The following is a 23,671-nucleotide window of genomic DNA, read 5'->3' on the forward strand; positions in this document are numbered from 1 at the left end:
CGCCTAGAACCGCTCGGCCACAAGGGCCGGATAGAAAGGAATAGATCCAGCAGATAATTGAGGACGTATGTTGAAACTGCTACTCTGGGTTGAAGAGGTTAGCAAAGGAGAGGAATTACTGGCAGTCATCATGAAACAAGTCAAAGGAATGATGACTCAAAAAAATTCTAGTTCTAGCACTTGCCCTGTTTTGTTGTTCTACGGCACTCTATTTCAGCATGTACTCAATACACGTTCCGGTGCTTTTTAATTTTGTCTTAATTTCACTGACGACTGCTGTGGTTTTTTTTAGTTTTTAACTGTCCTTCTGACTAAGTCCCTTCACGATGAGACCTCTTAAGTTCCATGCAACAACTTTCATTGTATCTCTTCTGCAAAATCGTTTGTCTTTTTCCTTGCCTTGGTTGTTTTCATTAGACCCATTGTACTAGAGGGAGCTGTAGGAGGTAAGACTGCAGTGAAAGATATAGACTGGAAGACATCGAGAAAATAATTGACGACATTGGCTGGCAGAGAAGAAGAATTCATGGAGGCTGCATCAAACTAGTCAGGGGAGAGAGAGAGAGAGAGAGAGAGAGAGAGAGAGAGAGAGGGCTGCGCGATTAGTATTTCATTATAATTTGCATGAGCTTATGGGGAGCTTCCCGTCTGTGTAAGACTCAGGGACTCGGACTTAATAGCATCTCGGGGCTACGGTACACATATCAACCAACACCGCACGCTACCTCTCATCTCTCACTGATATAAAAATTTGCGAGAAACGACATGTGTATCAGATTCCAAGCTAAACTGGAGCACTCCTTTCCGTGGTTTGATAACAGGAATAGTTTAGGGGCACGCAGACTGCCGATGTGGCGTCCAATTGAAACATCTGCAGTAGGCCATTGAGCCACTTGAAGACCAATGCAGATTTCATTGGTAATAAATAAAAGACGAATGTATACGGAAAACATGATGTATTACACACGACGTAACATAGATATGAGGTACAGGACAAGCCCTTAGAACATGGAAGAGTTAATAGTCCCTGTACGTTCTTTGCTCGCAACACTTATCTATTGAGATATCGCAGTAAAAACGCATGTAACGCAACATAGCTTTTTGAAAAGAAAAGTACATTCGTAGAACTTCTGTTAATATTCACAGTCTAATATCTTCTAAAATTACGGGGAAAATTTATAAGTTTTAGGTTTAAAGTTATTCCGAAGCAAACAAGCAGCTCCTTTAGCAGGTAAAATTTGCCTAGCCGTTGCACGCTTCTTTGAAAGAAATACATGACAAACGTTACATAATACTTTTGATAGTGGATGATATTGTCGCCAGAAGAAAGCAATTAATGATATGTATGAAAACAAACAAAAATATAAATCTCTATCGAAGTACGGGAAATACTTTATTCAACACGAAATTTTGAGTCGAAATCGGTAGAAATTAATATTGAAGTACAGGACTTCTTCATATTCATAAAAACAATATTGTTTCTAGTCAGCAAAAAATTGTTGTGTTTTCTCCAATTCAATATCTTTTAAGGCTTTTATTCAACGTGCTTATGTGTTTTATACAGGTAGTTGGTTATTAGTGTGTTTCCTTGCCATGCAAAAGTTTGCCATTTCATTACGGGTAGAAATTGTTGCCTTGAAAGGAGCATGTTGTAAAAGTTCTCAAGTCCTACCTTCCGAGCGTGTGTGTTTGCCGTAAGTTAACTGGCAGAAATTTATAAAATTTGTTTTTTTATATATATTTTGGAAATGTAAATGTTATTAACTGCGATTGCCCCCCTCCCCCTCCTGTGTGCATGACACATGCGTTTTGTTGTTTCTATTTTGAGAACTTTTGTAAACAGGATTGTCTTTATATGTTGCAGACAAGTTAGATTCTGCGCCATTTAATGAGCCTGAGAGAGGCTGATGTGGGCGGCCGTAGCTACGGCTGTTGTAACCAAATGGGAGATTTGTCTGCCCAAAAGAGAAGCCATATATTCAAATTGTATTCATTTATTAATGAAATTCACCTGTAATTTTGCTGAGCTTGCAATATTATACAGCGTCGCTTTGTATACGTTAAATTGCTTGCCTGTACTTGCCTTTTACTGGCTTGAAATTTTTTTAATAATTTAATAATTTAAAACTCCTTTCCTATCGTAAATTGTGACTTATTCTTTAAATGATTGTTGTTTTTTTTTAAATATCGTAAATTCTTGCACCAAATTTGAATAAAGAGTGTTACTGAAAATTGTGTGTAATTTCACCAGTTATTCGTTGGCACCTACTTCCACTTTACATTTTCTATATTAATTGTGATTAATAAACTTCGGTGAACCAGTAGTAATTTTACGGTTTAGAAACCCTTGTGATTATCAACAATAAAGTAACTAATAAAGTGAGTAGTACTGGAAACCAGTTTTTACTAGAAATAAACCTTATAAGGAATGCGTTTCTCCTTTAACATGTAACGGATACCATTACTTTGGCAAATCCAAATAAGTTGCTGTTAGGTGATTGGGACTGAATGTAATATATTTTACTTGTGTTTTTGGAGAAATAAACACTCATGTACGTTAATCTGCATGGATTCTTGAGAAGTTCATCTCCTTTGTTAGTCCATTAGATACAGAATGGCACAAATGACGGCGCAGAGATTGATCTCGTGTTCCTTGTCTTCAGGAATGTGTTTCACACTTCCATACTTATGAACTAAATACAATCTTACCTAGTACCGGACAGCTTTGTCATTGGATTCAAGACTGACTTGTAGGTAGAACTTAACACATACCTCTTAACGGAACAAAATCGAAAGATATAATATTAATTTCTGGAGTACCCCAGTTAACTGTCTTATGGCTGTAACTGTATACAATAGGTATATAAATGGTTAACTGGCTAGACAATTGCAAGGACGCCACCAGAGTTTCGGTGATTGCTGAAGGGACTGCCTGTTTTCACTGAACGTTAACGCATGTAAGGCATTGTTTACAAATGTATGAAGAGTTACACTGCTGTTACGTTACACTCTTTGTGATAATTCACTTTAAACAGTAACTAGGAGTAATCATTCCGAGCGACCTAGTATGGAGTGACAACGTAAACGGGTAGGTAGAGCAGATGCCAAGCTGAAATTCGTTGGAGAGAAGAAAGTGACTTACAAGACACCTGTCAGACAAGTTCTTGAGTATTGGTCCTCAATTTATGAGCGTTATCAGAAGATTCAACGATGAGCGGCGCGTTACATCGTCTAGTTGGCGCAGTAGCGTTACGCAGATTCCCAACAAATCCAATGGACGTCCCTACAACAGACGATTACAATTGAAGTTTCTTGACAGTACTCTCCATGAAGAGTCGGACAAAACATTGTTTCTTCACTCGTACGTCTCGCGATACGTCCACAATGAAAAACATCAGAGTTTCATCGACACTTATTCTTCCCACAGACTATTCGTAAATGAAACAGGCAGCGGGGTACAGGATGTCCTCTCGGTCTCACAGCGTAAGGTAGCTTGCGTAACGTAGATGTGTGTATAAATAAACTTAGTGTATGAGAACCGTTCATCAATTTTTAAAAAGAAAAGTATTGACTCCTTTTACAGATGCTGTACATACAGGAAAAGAAATGTACTTAATATGTACTTTAAATATGTGTAATAGAAATTTCAGCTGATGAAATTTTCCTCGGGTCCCGATAAGCTTCTAGGAAATGAAGTAGGGACCTGACGTCAGTTCTTTATCTTGATAACAGTGCCACTACGTAGTTTGAAGATTGCATACTCTTCCGGTATTCTTGTCGAATTTTTCGCTCACCAGGCGCGTTGAACACCAGTGATGTGGCTCGAAACACACATTCCAACTGTGCCAGATACATTAAGACACCAAAAAAAGAGGGCGGTCTTCAGTGAATCGTTATACTGGCGGTGGTAGTTTGCAAATCGTGGAGCTAAGAACGAGACTGGATTGCAGCATTATCTCGCTACGCGCTATCGGGCAGCCCGATCGAAAGGACAATTATCTCTAGCCGATAACGAGTGTAGTGGTAGAGTATAAGTAGCAACGGGAACGCTGGCCGGGTCACATCGTGTGTTAAGCTCTCCGCAGCCTCTCAGGATGAGGTTCGAAGGTTTCTTCGCAACGCTACTGGTGCTATGCGCCATCTCGTATTTCCCTGGAAGCTTACAGAGAGGTGTTGAAGGTAAGAAATCATTACGTGTCGAAAACGGCGTAATATGTAATAATTTAATGACTCTGGCAATCATTAGAACAACTATATATTTGAGAATATCCCAATAAATATGGTAAAACTTGCCTGTATCGTTGCCGCCGATGACAAGCATTGGCAGCATACTGTTTAATCGGATTAGTCATAGCAGGGTTTGCTCTGTAGTTGTCGGATACGTTGTTGGCCTTGCGTATGGATTGATGTGACAGTAATTCGGCAATTTTAGCTCATTTTACACAAGGAAGGAGTAAGTATTAGTGGTACTGGAACGACGGTTTTGCAGTTTGAGTGAGTACCAGTACCATTTTGCATAGAAGCAAAGTGAAAGCAAAGCAGGATTGTAACGTAACATCTGGGTCCCAACAGAAGCTGAGGCGGTGATTACGCAAGCTACCTAGAAGACCAACTAGAGAGAATAACACCGGTGTTAATGAAACATGAAGTAGGTTTGTAAAAAAAAGACGTAAGGCTTTAAATAGTGCAGATATGCAGAAGGGATACTCTCCACAATGACACACAGCAATAATTGTTGGTATTAGTGCATCACTACTTGCGATTAGTTTAAACATCTCGTAACCTTGCGCTGAATGCATTACAGCTTATAAAATAATTTAATTTTCATAGTCGACAACAGATAAAACATTGATTTGGCCTGAATCTGTAGCGACTAGCGACGTCTCGTTTCAGTTCGCCAGTTTGACAATTTCATTTATCCGTGTTGTTGCCTATGTCATTACTCTGTAATTCACATTTGTATGTTCGGTAAATGGGTCATGGAGTCACGTACATTCTATTTCTCTACCGCACCATTCTCGAGTAGCACATCTAAATCTTTCCGTTCGAGCTCTGAGCTATTTTAACACAAAATGTACACTTCGCCCTATGTAGCTGGGGTGGGCAAAGTACTTCGACATTTGCGGGAGATAGTTACCGATTGGAATTTCGTGAAAAGGTGGCTCAGCAACGAGCAACGTCTTTGTTTAATCTGTTAACATGATTGCGAATCACGAAGACCAAATCATTTCCTCTAGAAGTACTCTAATTCCAAAAATTCCTTAAATAATATCAGTTGCCGGTTTATTGAGATTGTCATCCGACATAAAACGAAGATTGTGATTTGACCTCCCATCAACGAGGCCGAGTTTGGAGAAGAGAGGATCGTGCAAAGGTATTTTCCGTCTCGCTTTCGATATAACTTCAGGGAAAGTACGGGGAACATTAACCTGGAGGTTCGGGCGAGTATCTGAATCGCCCCACTCTCGAATGCGACGTCACTACACCCCCTCTTGATAAGAGGAAGCGGCCGCACAGTGAGAGGCAACTTTCACTTCTGGGAGTGTCACCTCTTTTCATCTTTTGTTTGTAGTTTACATTTAAAAAAATCAGACTTATCCTTTACAAAAATGCTTATAAATGTAATTACAAACGTCTGAGAAGGGGAGGTGTGAGGTGAAACAGAAATTAAGTAACAGTTCTCCACCATTAACACTGTGTTGTATGTTAAACTACTGTTTTGAATGGTGGACATGGCACTAAATCTGCTTTCAAGTTTTGAATCAGCAGAGTAAACTGCAATAATTTAAAATTCTCTCCCACCCAACTACCGTTATAACAAGTCACTGATGTTCAAATGTGTGTGAAATCTTATGGGACTTAACTGCTAAGGTCATCAGTCCCTAAGTTTACACACTACTTAACCTAAATTATCCTAAGGTCAAACACACACACCAAAGCCCGAGAGAGGACTCGAACCTCCGCCGGGACCAGCCACACAGTCCATGACTGCAGCGCCTAGACCGCTCGGCTAATCTCGCGCGGCAACTCATTGAAAACGTGGCTTACTTGGATGCACGAACGCTTATACTAATGGTGATAAATTAGGTACTGAAATAGCTACATGTGTGTTTACTAACAAATTGAAGTCCCTGCTTTCTGTGTTTACCATTAAGCATATGTTTTACACGGGAGACTTCCCGGTAGGTTTGAAATGTTCAGAAAATCTAAACACTGTGAACTGACTCGGGAATTAAGTAGGAGAAAGAAAATCATTGTAAGCTTCAATTGCGAAAGGAAATTCCAATTATATCCTGTACACATGAAGTAGTTAATTGTAAACATGTCATTGCGGATCTCCCACGTGTGGGACCGTGGTTGAAGAAGAATGCATTACTTGTCGAAATAGTCCGAAGAATATGTGTGCAGTCTGCCACATAAAATGCATGTTAAAAATATTTAGCGTACCTCAGCTCCTCGTCATGTATATTTTAAATCTCACTGTCAATGCTCTTTATTGCAGTCGGTGCGTTTGCGCTCTGATACGTTTCACAGTGGTGATTGTTTCGTATGAGATAGGGTGTGTTCTCAAAGAATACAATGCAGTATAACTTCTTAGCCAGAGTCACAATCTGAAGAAGTTTGACCTCATATTGAATGAAGTAGGTAGATTATTTTCCTGACGACATAGAGTTAACTTGTGGGACAGCCCGAACTCACGTCTGGATTTTTCTATGATCAATTGTCAGTGACCTGGCTTCTGAGTAGAGATGAGCGCTGTTGGAATAAATTTGCATCTCAATAACAATTCGAATAAATAGATCATTCATATCATTCCAATCGTGAATAAATTATTCACAGGTAAAGCGATTACCGGTATTTCTTTCTGCGAATATAAATAATTAATTTAATTTATTATTCGTAACGAAGTGACCAAATACCAACAGGTTTTCACTGTTTACTGCCTGAACAGAAGTAAAATTGTGCGAAGTTTCGGAGTACATGTTAAACTGTACTTCTTCCTATTACGTGTTCGGTAAATTATCCTGGACGATGGAAAGTGCGCAACAGCTTACACTAAAGAACGCCTAGTAAAGCACTGCAGCATTCAATCCGTTTTTCGGTTCTGTGTACAGATTTACTTGCTTTACAGCGCATAAAATGTAACATAACGTAACATGATGTAACATGATGTCATCATGCGTATATAAGCGAGAGGCCGTAGCAGCCCCGGCAGTCAGTGAACTCCTGACGTCGATGGCGGAGATGGCCATAGAAAGCTCGAAGATTTTATTCGAATTGACGCGGCTGGAAAACCGAGAACGTTTTATTCAACATAAAAATTCATCGTAAATGAATGGTTTTAGCAGTTACGCTACAGGCGCCGCCCACTTCAAATGACTCGCCGTTACTTCCTCCCCCTTTCCGCCTGCTAGCTTGCGCTACTCTGCGTAACTAGGCAAAGACGCGAATGCTGCAGATCGGGACCGAAGTCCGTAATAGATTCCACAACTGTTCCAAGATTGCTAACCAGATCGGATATGGGACGTCTCACTGAAATAATCTTGTGTTTGTAGTGCAACAACATGAGTGAGCAAAGTAAGGACTCAGCGTATCGTAACGAGTGGAGAACGGTCGCACACTTACTGCATCAGTTGCTTATAATTTTGCGCTTATAACGTTCAACGGGTGTATTCCTACTAGACGTCCGAAGTCATCTGCGATAATTGAGTGTTTAACGGTTAATTTTGATTAAGCTATGCGTTAAAAGATGGAATGGTTTTTCATACTGACACACGACTATGCATATATAGAGCTTTTGTATTTCATAACGAACAGTCAGAAAACGTAAAAGAGTTCATAATGTTACGGCGTAAGTTTCAAGAGAAGATTTGTTGACTATTTTCATTTTTCTGCTTCAAAGGCAGAGGTTGCACGTGATGCAGCACACTAGAACCTATGACATAAAAACAAACAATTGACCTGCATTGCTGTAAGCTAGGATTACAAGGAACTACAAAGATTTAAAAACCAAAGAGGTGTCGAAGAATCGGATGGTGAGTTTAAAATGAATCTGTGATGAAAAAAAGGCAATTAATTTTTTGATTCTGAATGGGATTTGGCAGATCAAGATGATGTGATATCATGAAACATTTCGCCAAAAAAATTGCAATTCAATTGAATTTTTTTTAGTTTTAACTGAAGTAGATCGCCATTTCAAAGTCTTGTATTTTTATCCTGAAATAATTGGGATTTTAGGTAGATATGATAAACCAATACCTTACTTACAAGGAAACCTCCCCATCGTACCCCCCTCAGATTTAGTTATAAGTTGGCACAGTGGATAGGCCTTGAAAAACTGAACACAGATCAATCGAGAAAACAGGAAGAAGTTGTGTGGAACTATGAAAAAAATAAGTAAAATATACAAACTGAGTAGTCAAGGTCAATCAGAGTTTAGGAGCGCCGTGGTCCCGTGGTTAGCGAGAGCAGCTACGGGACGAGAGGTCCTAGGTTTAAGTCTTCCCTCCAGTGAAAAGTTTAATTTTTTATTTTCAGTTTATGTGACAAACTCTTATGTTTTCATCACTTTTTGGGAGTGATTATCACATCCACAAGAAAACCTAAATAGGGCAAGGTAGAAGAATCTTTTTACCCATTCGCCAAGTGTACAAGTTAGGTGGGTCGACAACATATTCCTGTCATGTGACGCACATGCCGTCACCAGTGTCGTATAGAATATATCACACGTGTTTTCCTGTGGAGGACCTATGACCTTGCGATCAAATGTTTTCGGTTCCCATTGGAGAGGCACATCCTTTCGTCTACTAATCGCACGGTTTTGCGGTGCGGTCGCAAAACACAGACACTAAACCTATTACAGTGAACAGAGACGTCAATGAACGAACGGACAGATCATAACTTTGCGAAAATAAGGAAAGTAAAATTTTCAATCGAAAGAAGATTTGAACTAAGGACCTTTCGCTCCGCAGCTACTCACGATAACCACGGGACCACCGCGCTCCTGAGTTCATATGCTCCTTGTTGTTGCATATCTTCCGCATAGACTACTTAGTTTGAATATTTTGCTTATTTTTTTTATAGTTCCACACAATTTCTTCCTGTTTTCTCGATTGATCTGTGTTCAGTTTTTCAAGGCCTATCCACTGTGCCAACTTGTAACTAAATCTGAGGGGGGTGCGATGGGGAGGTTCCCTTGTTAGCATTGGGGGACGTTTTTCTAACACACTGTCCAGTGACATTAATGTGACCACCTGTCAAAAACATGAGTACCCATCTGTTGTAGCGCGAACCGCTGCGAGACAACTAGGAAGAGAATCTATGAGGTTTTGGAAGTTACCGACAGCGATGTGGAGCCATGCCGACAACTGCGCTGTACTAGGTTTCTCGGTTGAGGATCCATGGCACATACGACCCAGTCGTGGGGGTCCCACAGATTCTGTGCTGGCTTATAATCCGGCGAGTATGGCGGCCAGGGGACCACAGTAAACACATCCTGGTGCTTTTCGAACAACGCACGTACTCTGTGAGAAGTTCGACTAGTAGCATTATCTTGATGGTAGATGCCATCGTGCCGAGGAGAAAGAAACTGCATGTAGCGGGTGGACGTTGCCCATGGTGCCTTCCAGAATAACGAGATGACCCAGGGAATACCATGCAAATATTCCCCAGACCATAACACTCCCTTCTAGTTGCAGTGAGTTTGCTTTCAGTAATTCCGCACCGTACACGCCAGCTGTCGGAAGGAGCATAAAACTTAATTCATCAGAAAAGGCAAAGGCCACCTGCCGACACTTAGTGTACGTGCAACAGCGGTTTTGCAGTGCTAATTCCACTTCTGTTGCCGATGAGCAGCAGTCAGCCTGGATGCATGAACCAGGTGCTTGCTGCGGAGACCAACACGCAGCAACGATCGGTGAACAGTAGTTGGAAGACACGGTTGGTAGCCAGTTCGTTTATCTGGACGGTCAGCTGCTCACCAGTTGCATGTCTGTCCGCCCGTACACATCCCTAGACACTTCTGTCATTTGTGGCCCGTGGGCGGCACAGTGCCTCGGCGCCAGTTCGTGATAGTGCCACTTTGCTATGAAATATATACCTTAAAAGTTTACAGAAGTTTCGGAAAAGCTTCCATCCCTGACCCGAAAGCCAACGATCATGCCCAATTTTTATACAAGTAATAAGTCATGTGCATACTGTTCTTGAGTTATGGTTTTATGTAGCCACTTTTAATTCCAAATTCTCAGTCGCATTGGTAGTATGGATGTCTCACTGCCACAGGAATATCTTAGAGACAGCAACTGATAAGTTTGCCAATTTTGGTAGAAATTCCTTCTGGCATTACAGAGACAAGCTGATCTGTCGCTGGGGACCCCATAACCCCTCCCCCCCACCCCCCGGGAGTGAAACGTCATTGTGAATGTCGCCATTATTTTTAGTGACCACAACAGCTATCCATTTGACAGTGATCTCAACCGTCACTAAGAGCATCATTATTGGGAATGTTAACTACGGCTGTAGTCGATCCTCTCACCTCTCCCTATGATAGGAGTATCCTTCATGGAGGCCTTGTCGGACGCAACTCCAAAAGATACCTTCTTTCGATACAGCATTCTTTTCCTCCTACCTTTTTTTGGGTGTGGGGGTAATCGATTTCCATACCGTCTTGGGCCACCTTCATGTCATCCACCCTCTCTAGATGTTTAAGACGCTACACCTGACTTGTTTCAATTGCTTCAACCATCTTCCTTTTCACTTGCAAAATTTCTCTTATCTCGTATAAGTGCGTCGTCTCTGAAAATTCCATTATCAATGCTAGGCGACTGTCCGGCTTCCAGTTTCACGCCAATAAGCTTTTTTAGGTTTTATCGTATTGTCACTGCAGAGGACAGAATCTGGGAAACGAAGTACTAATATTCCTTGACCTACTTTGTGTTTAAGTGTAGTTTTGCTGACTGACTACACTCATATTACCAGGTATTTAAAAGCAGCACAATCTTTGATTTCAACCTTACATTCTGTCACTACTAGGATTCTAACTATTTTTCATGTTATTATCAGTCCTGGCAAAATTTTTGTTACAGATTTTTCCATGTTGATTGCTTCGGCGTTAAATATTTTTGGTAGTGAAGGGAGTAAAAGTGCATAACATGCAAACAATTCTCAGGATAACCGTTGTAGAGACTGCCTTTTTTGGTAATTCTTGTCGTTGGCAGTCGTGGAGTCCAAGTCTCTCATTTTTACGGGATTGTGTAAGGTAACTGACTACTGAATCATCTATTTCTGACTGTGTTTCTCTGCAGCCTTACTTTCCCATTTTACGGAAGAAAACGCGATTTTTTTTCTTTTCTTTTTAGCGCAGTTTCTGTACCAGTATTGTATGCTCACACATCCGTCGTACAATGAACGTTCAGTATCTATTTGGAAGTGGTCGACATACCAGGGAACTAGTTAAATCGCACAAACACTGTACCTTTCTGGGAATTGTAGTCCGCAGACTACGTTTGTCTAAACAGTAATGCAGAGGTCATGGTCACTGGGCAAGTTTGAGAAGGGGGACAGAATTAATAAATGGACCAAATATGGAAAGAAGATTTAAGTAGATTAAAAATTCACGTACTTAGAGGTTCAGCCTGCAGCTTACGTCTGCTACGACCGATTTGTGACCACAATGTAGGATGCATTGATGGCCATAGGCGATTTACGTTGAACATGCACATAACCAACCCATCTACGTAATGGATAAAGAAACCGTAGCTCCTCAATAGAAACCAGAGAAGAAAGGACACTGGGTTTGAGACCAATGCCAAGTCAACAGATACGCCCTTAGAGACGGAGCAATCTATCGTTTGGACAAATATATTAAAGAAAACTATCAATGGTTTGTTCCGAAGCACATTCGTTCCAATAGAAACTTATGTCAGGATAGCCAGACGTGACGGAAATATAAAGCTCGCTCTCCGAGAATCCAGTGCAGCATCTCAACCATTACTCCACCAGGGCGCCTGTTCAGTAGTGAACTAGACGGCGTAGTCATTAAGACATTTCACTTGCAGCCTTCACATGTCCCTACAAAATTGTCTGACAACCGATCTTCGTGTTGTACTCTTAATTACGATATTACGGGATGTTTTAGAACAAGTCCTACCGAGACGTATCTTTTTCTGATAAAAGTTTCGCAAAGGCTTTTCTTTAGAAGGGTTAGTAAAGAACCACTGTTAACAACTTGCAGTTTCAAATTATCTATACGAGGGGCGTTCAGTAAGTAACGCAACACATCTGTTTTCTGGAAGAAGGGTCGTTTTATTCAGGATTCTAATACACTATGTTATTTCCCAGTCTTTTGACTACGAAACCTTGTTCTTCAGCATAATCTCCGTTCAGTGCTACGGCGTTACGCCACCTCTCTCGGAGGGCCTATATGCTCCCATGGTACCACTCTACCGGTCGACGCCGACGTCAGAATGAACATGTTGCTGTACCAATAACCCGCCCATCAGCCACATGCTGCTTCCCGTGGACTCAGCCTTTGTTGGGCCAAACAGATGGAAAAGAGGAGGTGCGAGATCCTGGCTGTAGAGTGGATGAGGAAGAGCAGGTTTGCACGAACTTGTGATAATTACAGACGCCTCGCCCAACGACTCACAGTGCATTTGTTTACTGTCTAGTCTCTGTTGACATTCCGTAAGCGTCTATGAATAACTATGATCCTCTGGTTTACCGCCGTAGGAAACTGAGTGACTGGTCTCTGCTTGAAACGCACATCCATTACCGACTCCATTTTGAAGGCTACGTGTTGTGCCACCACACTTAACTTCAGGAAACTGTGGGGGCTGAAACGGCAATATCCCACGATGACCCTCAAGAAATCCTGCTTTTTTCAAACCCAACTTGTGGAGAGAAAACAAAATGTGTTTCATTGCACATTGAACACGCGCCATACATTACTTACAGGATACAGCGAGAAGCAGGTTCTCATTACTGAAAACCTAGCTGTGAAAGCACACATACCACCCCATGTATTATAAGCCGTAGCATACCGTCTTGTGGGACAAGGAAGTGATAAAGACACACACCTGATATGGTCTTGCAGTTAACAATCGCTGGGATCGTATGTAGCTTGATCCCTATTGAAGACGCATGGGGGTTATATAAAGGAATTAGTAGATGTCTTTTCGGTGGAGACCATGTACGAGAATGTACCTTTGGATGTAAAGTAAGTTTGAAGATTGGCTCACTTTCAATTTTCCTGCTTCACAGTATGCACACAGCAGAGACAATGAGCTCTGTGCCTGTGTTTTGTACAGGAGCCCACAATAAAGACGTTGTAGCGAGTACTCGTTGTTGGGTTCTATTCTGCGCGATAAAGGACGTTTTCTTCGAAGTCGAGTGTGTGGTGCGTCTGTGGATCACCTCAATCAACCCTCCATGTGCCGAACAAACCAGTTTCTGTAGTACCTGATGAGGTAATTACAACAGGGACTGATGACGGCTCCTGTTCTCAATTTGTGTGCGTAGCGTTGGGCAAATGATTTGAAACTGATAGGATGTTTGAACTTTTGTGTTACTTTCAAATCGTGCGTTTCAAGACACTGAATTCTCATCAAAATTTTTTAATCCCCTCCACAACCCGTAGAAGCCTGTGACTGGATGCGTGAAAAAACACCTTGTATTTACCGTAATGAGTTGGTTTTTGGTTTTTCGCGGTTTCCCACATTAGACATGACAAATGTAATGATGATTCATAGTCTCCATCCCAGAAAAACTAAACACAAACAACTCTTAAATTAAAGCACAGAGAAATTTCGCATGATTGACAAATGTTCTGTGAGACTGCCTAGCCGATTTTACTGCAGATAACAACATTGCAACTAGAACGGCACCTGGTAACAGAAAGTAATTGTAAGATAGGAGGTGGGCGACTGTTATTCGTGGAGCCTGATAAACAGTATTAACGAAAGGGAAGAGAGAGATATACTGATTTTTGAAATCAAAAGGGTTTCTATTCGCACCTTACCATATTGATGTTTTTAGTTAACGTATTTCAAGATGTCATAGCATGATAAGCAAACAGTAAATAAATTAAAGGAAGCATTATTCACAGAAAATAAATAATTTGAGGTTACTTGTAAATGAACAAATGTATTTGTCGATCTATTTACTTAATAACATCTGTTTCCATTTATTATTGTCTTATGGAAAAGCGTTAGTAATTCTTTTTCTGAAATTGCAGGCAATGCAGATATGTTACGGTCGCATGAGCAGTTAGATGATGATGGGTGGTACGAACACCTGCTAGAGGCGGATCTAAATAAAGAGGACCAGCAGAGCTCGACCGACAACCCGCCGAGCACGCCCGACGGGCCGCCGAGCACGCCCGACGAGCCGCCGAGCACTCCCGACGAGCCGCCGAGCACGCCCGACGAGCCGCCGAGCACGCCCGACGAGCCGCCGAGCACGCCCGACGAGCCGCCGAGCACGCCCGACGAGCCGCCGAGCACGCCCGACGAGCCGCCGACCACAACTGAGGGACCATCACCTAATCCCTCACCAAACACAGACAGTGCCTTCTCGTTTGTAGGCAACTCAATGCTAACAGTAGGTGCAACTGTTCTTACTCTAGTAATCAGTTGGGGCCGATAGATTTGTCCTTGGCAATGTCATCTTCTGTTTCCAAATTTTATTTTCACCAGCTCCTTATGCGTCTGTGATAATCTGTTACAGAAAGTCTTCTGTCCTCCATAAATCTTCATTTACAGGTTTCCAGAATTCTGATCTGTATCATTGTATGTTTACGAGAAAATATTATATGTGCTCTGTTTTAATTATTGTAAGCTACTAACATTTTAATATATATATTTTATATACATTAAAGTTTACCTTCTTATTGTGTTAAAATGTTTTCTTTAACAAATTATCTGTTAAATCTAATGTCTTGTAACCTGCTGCCTTTAAATTTACCTCACTATAACATGAATGAAAATGACTGTTCTTACACTTACTCCTCTTTTATGAAAAAAGAACGGAAATTCAGGTGACAACTCTGAATTAAGTCGTTACAGTATCTCACTTATCAATGCAAAGTGTTACCTACTGGCATATACACAAAACTCTCTATTTTTCCCATCGTATCTGTTGTAATAATGACTACCTGCATTAGTAAATAACTTGATTGTTCTCTCACAAATTCATTCCACACAGCAGAACACGAAGACCGAAGTATGAAATACAACGATGTTAATTATGCAAAGAAGTGAATTAGTTCGTGTTTAAAATCAAGCAAAGCCAGTAAGCATCGACGTCGCTATAAGTTTTCCTAACGTGTGTTGGTAGCAGCATTGGCAATTTTCTTGAAATTCTTCCAAAACCTTTACAACCATCTGAGCGTAACTGGTGGTACATACACAGCCTCTGTATATCAGATTTCTACAAGAGAATAAATTAATAGAGTATACACAGTTATAACCATGCTGAGTGCCTATAGTTTTAGAAATGGAAAAGATCTGAGCTGCTTTTTTTTTCATCCAGTACGTTCCTAATGCATTTTCCATCTTTAACTGGAATGAAATGTAGAAGGTTACGTATAACATGTTCTCTTACAAGCGCCTTGCTATTGACGTTTGAAAGCAAAGCCAGAGTGGTGATAATGACCTACTCCCACATGGCACTGTCACAACTGCTGGCAGAGAAGACTGTTGCAGCGAACTCTGGCCATCAATATGTCGCCTAACCAGGTTGCTGAGAATATGGTACCACCACAAAATTCAAGCTATGCTACTTACAGGACTCTAAAATTCAGTTTGGTAACTTGAAATGTTACAAGCGTTTCACAGAAAATTGCAGGGAGTTCATGATGTGGCATTTGGATATAGAGCACTCACAAAGCAAATTTATTTCCAAGAGTGATGTACATCTTTGATTTACAGTTTCACTCTTCTGCGCCCAAACACTTTAAAAATTAAACTGATAGGACTTGTTTGTTAGGAGTGTAAGTCACGTAACCTTCACAGCTCTCAACAAACCATTAACTTCTGTATCACAGTCGATATACATGACAGTCTGGTACTACACAGTTCATGTATCTTATGCTACCTGGATTCAAGTCCCATTAGTTGTTTAGTTCATCGAAACCGCTCTAATTTCGTCGCCCGCCATTATAAGCTTACGGATCTTCTTTTCTTTGTGTTCTTGATGTACTATCTTCACTCTAGAGGGAATTAATTCAGCTTCTTCAGTCAACAGGGCTACCTATTCTGTTCTCAACACTTCTTTAAATAGATGGCTAGTGCAGCTGAAGGATTTTCTGAACTTTAGGGAAGGTTAAAACACCAAATTACTTACAACAGATTAATGGTAATACACCATAAATTATGGAAGTTAAATTCAGGATTTAGGCACTTAACGGCCACTGAATTTCATTTCACTGAATATCCAAAACATATAGGTAACATAATTACAGAATAGAACTAACCAAAAGATTAAAAGGGTACCAGCGGCCACCCATACCAGTTAAATTTACCTGTGGCTATATACGAAGAACAACTCCGGAATGATTACATGAAAGAGCATATGCTACTAAGAAATAATCAAGTTGTCATTCAGTAACAAATGAAGTCGCTGCCAAAAGCATAATTCAACAACTACGTTTAATACAGTGACAACCAACAATATATTCATCATTTGTCCCATCTCCGAGACAATTAAATCCGGCGTTTCAGTGTACATCTATAGCCCGTTACAGAACGGCGCAATATTCAACTAAACTACGTTAAAGTAACGCCATTTACAGTTCAAATGAGCACAAACACCTTACGTGGTACAGAACAAGTCGTTAGACAACCTGTAAAGAAACTATTTTATTTCTGGCAGTGGTTGCACAATAATGAGACGCATTGTAATTTTAAGTTTCACAATTACAAAAGCCTAGGACAATCTAACATTAATTAGTCTTAGTCCCGTGCACAAAATGCACGCAGAATTCAAGTGGCAGTAGCTATTGCTGAATGGCTATCTACACAGGCAACGGAGGCACCGACCGTGAGTACCGTTGCTAAGTTACTTGCAATAACAAAAGAGTATTTGCAAATGACCACGTATTCTTATGACTGGAACACAAAGAACGGATAACAGCCGGTGGAGTTTAACACACTGAACATTTTAGCGCAGCAGAACGTACCGTGAAACTCAGTTTCAGATCCAGATGTAACCAACAGAAATACCGCTCCTCTTCCAGGAATTTCAGCTGCAGAATTCATGCACTACCGCCTGGTAGTCTTTTTATCATTTTGTCCATATGAGTTGGACCGAGCCAGCGCCCATCCAACAGGGTGCTGTCTGCAAACTGCAGTACTTTGGGTCGCGACGCACACGCCGTCTTCCGTTGCCAGGCCGACGCCAGACACATCGGGAACCAAGAAAACCTGGCTGACTCCGCTTTCCGCTCCACCCGGACTGACTGTCCCAACTCCCGCGTACCCCCCCGTGGCCTTTAGGTGGCGCCAGCGTGGCGTGCAAAGAATCGAGGACCTAGAGGGTTTTGGGAGGAAGAGATCAAACAGCGAGGTCATCGGTCTCATTGGATTAGGGAAGGATGGGGAAAGAAGTCGGCCGTGCCATTTTAAAGGTATCATTCCGGCATTTGCCTGAAGCGGAAAACCTAAATCAGGATGGCCGAACACGAGATTGAAGCGTCGTCCTCCCCCGACTGCGAGTCCAGTGTGCTAGCCACTGCGCCACCTGGCTCGTTGAGGAACAATAGATATGCCGGATCTAGGATGTATCAGCATCCGGCACATATCATCATGGCAACCAAAGACAATAAGTAAAAAAGATACCGTTCAGATCGATCTACAGAGGGGAATATCTTTCTCACATCTGCCCTCATATGTAAATGCAGCTACACAACAGAAATGGAAAGCTTAGTTACCAAAAATCTCAAAAACTGCTTGACCGAATTACTTCAGATTTTTACATGTATGCTATTAAACGCTTTGTAGGATGTATCCGGAAAAATCCTGGACCCATTTACTACAAATTTTTAACGGTATACAGGTTTCTTCTTAGAACAGACTGCGAGAAAGAAAATTCTCTGCTGTAAAAATCAGCGGTTTTCCTTCCTTTGTTGCTGATGGTTTTAATTACGATAGTGGGGCATTTAAACTAATGGAACAAATGTTTCTCCCACGTACATTATTTCTCATTACGTCTATTTTTTGCATAATTGGTATATGCAACAATGAGCTCTTTTGTTTTTTTCCTCACATACGGTTCTCACATGAAATAGAAAAGTTGTACTTCTGGCTTACCAGCTTATGATTATAAAACTACTACAGAACTCGAATTTGCAACAACAATACACAACGCTCGAAGTGAGAGGAGAGAAGAGAAGATAAAATAAGGGGATGAGAGGACTTGGACATGAAGAGCGGAAAAGAGATGGGCAGGAAAAGTGGACAGGAGCACAGGGAGAGAGGTGTGGGTGAAGCAAATGGACAGGGAGAGGGGGTACGAGATCGACAGGGAAAGGGGGGAGGAGGAGGAGCAGATTGACAAGGGGAGTGGGAGGAAGAGATGGACAGATACATGGGGAGTAGCAGATAATGGCGTATGTCTAATTCACAAACATATTAGAGACGTATGCTTTCTCTTTTCCTGCTTTTCCATGTAACTAGACTTAGCCACAGCAGAGTGCGGCTGGACACAGGTTGTCTCTAACAAAATACAAGTACCTCTATCAGTGTTTCTAACAATTACATTCATGAATTACAACAGTGTGGCAGGACAGTGGAAGACCTGGTTGGTTAAATAGGTCTCTTATTAGAAAAAATAATTTAGCATAATACTTATTAACAGTTTTCGTACAGTGAGCACAGATGTTGCCTACAACTTGTAGAATTGAAAATAAAGATCCAAGGTTCTCAGGCAACTAAGCAATTTTAAGAAAAAGAAACACGGGCGTTGTCGAACAAAAACAGGTGTTGTCGCGAATTATCACCATTGAAAAAAACAGTAGCAGTGGGCAGGCACAATCGGTCGAAATTTTGAAACCCAACTGCTGTTGGCATCAACACCAAAATAAGAAAAACATTCGTAATTCGCCATTATACAATCTCGGAGGTTGCCTTGAGCACATGATCAACGAAAACTGTTCTTGAGGTTCCTCATGTGTTGGCAATTGGTGCTGCGGACTCGTTTTGACATGACCTCCATCTCACGGCAAGAATTCACCAATGTAACGCCATTCCTCTCTTCAGCAGCTATCGCCGGCTACACCGCCCGTCCAAGAGTTCTGTCCATGAGTGTCTTGCCGCTCCACAGCCCGTGCTCGACGAACGCCCGTTGTTGCTCATCAGCCGTTAAACACAGACTTGCGCAGTGTACACCGGCAAAACGGTGGCGTGTCCATCAGGGCACAGCAGTACATGGACTGTTGTCTCAAAAACCGAATAACCCAAAATGCTGTTCTTCGTATGACTTGTCTCTTCATATTTAGTGGGTGTTTCCGTAAGAACGTACAAAAATGTAACAGGAAGTAGAGAATGCACCACTCAACAATTTGAGGTAGGGAACATGGGATCGGAGAAGCCAACTTAAAGAGATGCAGAAGTAAACTTTTCTGTCGCTTTGCCTCGCATCACTCTCTTCCAGCTTATTTACCACTAACACGCTCACATGTTTACATGTAATGTGCTGTTTATTAACATGTACATTATTTCCTGCAAGGGAACAAGGAGGACGTGCCTGATAACTACGAAGTTATGATGCAGGTTATGTTTACTTCTCCATAAGGTGGCTCTGCTGTATCGTATTGTCCCATGGCAGATCGTGCTATGAATCAACTACAGACCGATTCATTACTCAGTGCTATTCAGAGACGCACAGTACAATACGATGGAGCAATACCAGTACAGTTTCGCAAAACTCAATGACATGTACCTTATACATGGAGATGCTCTCCCTACTGAAAGGCTGTACAGGGAACCATTTCTTAACAGGCATCATCCACCACGACGAGTGTTTATTTCTCTCGATCGATGAATGCTGGAGACTGGTTCGTTGGAAACGAACGAGGGACCTAGCAGCATGAGGACCACTTGCACATCCGATTTTGAAGAGCTGATGTTACGTGTTGCAGCGGACACCACTACCAGTATTCGTCGTATCACAGGTGAAATGGGTGTTGCACGTACAGCTATTACACTCGTATCACCCACGCAATGCTTGTGACTGACTTTGACCCAAGGGGAACCTTGGGTAAGTGGTTGCTCCAACAATGGAATGATCGACCTGATTGCTTACAAATCGTGCTGTTTTACTGACGATGCCTCATTCGATCGTGATAGTATTTCAAACAGCAGGAACAGCCATGTATGGGGAGAGGCTGGTTCAAATGGCTCTGAGCACTATGGGACTTAACATCTATGGTCATCAGTCCCCTAGAACTTAGAACTACTTAAACCTAACTAACCTAAAGACATCACACACATCCATGCCCGAGGCAGGATTCGAACCTGCGACCGTAGCAGTCACCCGGTTCCGGACTGAGCGCCTAGAACCGCGAGACCACCGCGGCCGGCATGGGGTGAGGAAAACCCTCACGCTGCAGTAGAGGCACACGACGTACGTTTTGCTATGAATATCTCGACTGGTATTATAGACGACAATCTTATTGGGCCATAACTTCTACTTGGCCTTCTGAATGGCCACCTATACTTGAGGTTCGTGCAAAGAGTTCTAACTGTCAGAGGATGTGGACGCAACCTGCCGGTGCGATCCGATGCTTGCATTGAGTTGGATGGCCATCAGCTTCAGCATGATTTCTAAAGTACGGTAAAAATGGTAGGTTTGTTGTGTCAGTGATGGCATTTGCAGTTAACTGTAACTAATATAATTAAAAAAGTACAGAATAATGTGATTTTATTCCTATTATCTCCTTAAACTGGCTTCGCCGAATACAATTTCCCTACTTCAAATAGTTCAGTGGAGCATCCTCTATGTCCTGTTAATTTTTTGCGCGCTCTTACGGAAACACCCTGTGTAAACTTAACTACGTTCTTTTTCTGGTGTTAACTTCCTCACGCACATACCTTCACTTCAGTACGCCCTGCTTCAGTATGTCCCCCAAACTCTACCTTCTCTAACTTCAATACCTTTCTTCTCTTTTTTCCTTCTTCCTTTGCATTTTCCTACTCTATTTGTTTCTTACTATCATGATTTACCTCAAGACAATCTCCGTCTCTTCCACATTCTTCAAACTCAAATTTATTATCACTCGCCACACTTTTAGCTTGTGGAGCCTGTTCACTTTTCATACTGACATTTCTGCTTTTATTATATCTGACAGGAACATAGGCATTACTATCTGCTCCCTTTGCACCTTCTGCAACAATATTTTTCTCTTTTATATTAATAAATTCTTCCTTTTTGTCTCCCTTCGTTCCTTGTCTTCTCTCTCTTTCCACTGCCCACACTCACTGTGGTTTCGGAAGATACCATCTGTACAAGCTTCATCTTACTTTTTCCAGCAACTCTTCTTTACGTGTTAATCTACTTCCATATTTTACAAGTATACTGCCCAGGTACAATGGTTTTTTCTGCTGTAATTTCTTTTATAGAGTCCTTTTTCTCTTCCTGCGACCTTTGCGATTATCTTGGTTTTTTTGTTTTTTCACAATTGATGCTACCTAAACTGCCGATGTTTAGTCATTCGTCATCGCATCGATTTATAATTGGCTTGCCGTAAACGTCGAGCGCCTCCTGCATCGTGTAGCTGTTAGTGACGTCACTTATCGGCGTATCCACCAACTTATACACAGTTCACCTCACTCGCTCCTTGGCTGCCCATGAGGTCACTCTACTTTGTTACAGTTGCTGACGTCATAGCTATTTCTGCTCCGGATCTTGCTTTAGATGATCTCTTAAAATTCTACAAATAAGATTCACAGCCAACAGTCTGCGGCTAAGCCATGTCTCTGCAATATCCTTTCTTCCAGGAGTGCTAGATCTGCAAGGTCTGCAGGAGAGCTTCTGTGATGTTTGGAAGGTAGGAGATGAAATATTGGTGGAAGTAAAGCTGTGAGGAGATGTAGCGCGTTGTGCTCAGATAGCGCCGGATCTGTAATAATAATAATAATAATAAACTGAGTGAATGGATCAACAATGAACTTTAACGAACTTCGTGGGACGTTCACCCGGAACTAATCTAACAATCAATAGCGAACAAAATGGGATTTAAGAAAAAAAAGGTGGTAGAGCAGTCACCCGCGAAAGAGAAAGGTCCTGATTTCGAGTCTCTATCCTGTACACAACTTGAATTTGCCAGGAAGCTTCAATATTCACAGTAATATCTATAGTTTTTATTGTGATATGGTCTTCTGGTTTCTTAATAGTTATTATACCCTCTTCGTAGCCTATTTAGTATTCCTGCTCTTAATTGTTACTTTGTGTATGTGCATATCTCCAACCACACAAAATTTACTTTTATGTATTACTTTGCTAATAGTTCTGTCTCCTGTTTTCTTCGCCCGATATTCTGTTATTTTTGCTCTTATTTGACCCTATGATATTTCTCTCCATATATTATCCTGGTAAATTGTTTCCATAGTTTCATGACAGACCGTGCGTTATTCTGGTGCTTTGCTATTGTTATAATAGACTTCTGCCAGCTCCATCCCAAAAATTTTCCACAACATTCCATCGCCCTCCTCACAGTAATCCTCTGCTTTTGGCGACTTCCTCTAGAGTTCCAAAACTTTAATTCATCATTTGAGGGCACATCTCCGTTATGTAACTTGCTGATTGTCTTCCGACAACAATGAAACGCTTCTATTACTACACTACGAGCTCCATAAAAGTTATACTACATTATCTTTAGCATCCTGAGACCCAAACGTTTGAATAAAATTCATCTTGCTTCACTGAACTGTGAGCTGCTTCTATTTTTCCTTTGCTTCGCTCCGGTGTTCTGCTACGTTCCTTCACAATCCTTGCACATGATCAGAGTATAAAGATCATAATGTTTTAAATCCCAAATTGAGAAGTTTTGTTGTCTCACAGCACCACACAATTTTCATTCAGTACGGCACACATGACAACATTATTTGAAATCTATCGTAATTTTCAGGCTATTCCCTTGGCATCGTATAGTATCGTAGCTCGTTCGTGTAAAGTGTTTACGTTCACTCTGGTGTCTCCTTGCGATTCTACATCTTCGAAGTCACATGTTCACATACTTGAGTTACCAACTGCTGTTTGAGTCAGGATTTTATCTTGTACTTCTTGTTTCAGGCTTCTCAATTCGGTTCTCACTTCTAGCTTCAGCTCAATATTGGCTTCTTCCATTCCTGTCTGACCTGTTTTCATTTCTGGTCCCATGAAATTTGCACCAATTCACTACCCCGTGTTCAAGCTTGCTGCAGAAGTCCAAACATACTTTTTTAATTATGCCAATAATACTTGCTACACGGTCACCAGATAAAACGGTTTGTTAGAAAATGTTTGCTGAACTTCATGTCTGCTATTCTGCTTCCTTTAAATTTACTACACTGTAACTTGCACGACTTGAATAATATTTCTTACACTTGCTTCTGTTTTAGAAAAGTAAACAGAAATTCAGCTGCCATCTCAGTATTGATTCGTCGAGGTGTCTCATTAATTCATGAAAGGTGTTATC

General features: G+C 41.4%; 1 protein-coding gene across 1 annotated transcript; it reads left to right on the forward strand.

Moving 5' to 3' along the window:
- The first annotated feature begins 4,022 nt into the window (after positions 1-4,022).
- Positions 4,023-14,898, forward strand: LOC126199180 (merozoite surface protein CMZ-8-like). Its single transcript, XM_049935952.1, has 2 exons — positions 4,023-4,179; positions 14,234-14,898. Exons 1-2 carry the CDS (start codon positions 4,095-4,097, stop codon positions 14,641-14,643), a joined length of 495 nt encoding a protein of 164 aa, XP_049791909.1. The 5' UTR covers positions 4,023-4,094; the 3' UTR covers positions 14,644-14,898.
- The last annotated feature ends 8,773 nt before the right edge of the window (positions 14,899-23,671 follow it).

Source organism: Schistocerca nitens, chromosome 8 (assembly GCF_023898315.1).
Source record: "Schistocerca nitens isolate TAMUIC-IGC-003100 chromosome 8, iqSchNite1.1, whole genome shotgun sequence".
In the NCBI taxonomy this organism is placed as follows: domain Eukaryota; kingdom Metazoa; phylum Arthropoda; class Insecta; order Orthoptera; family Acrididae; genus Schistocerca; species Schistocerca nitens.

What these genes read in the sequence shown, in the direction of transcription:
- LOC126199180 (XM_049935952.1), top strand. Translation starts at nt 4,095, where the DNA reads ATGAGGTTCGAAGGTTTCTTCGCAACGCTACTGGTGCTATGCGCCATC. An exon ending in CTTACAGAGAGGTGTTGAAG is followed by an intron (nt 4,180 to 14,233) that starts GTAAGAAATCAT and finishes CTGAAATTGCAG; the next exon opens with GCAATGCAGATATGTTACGG.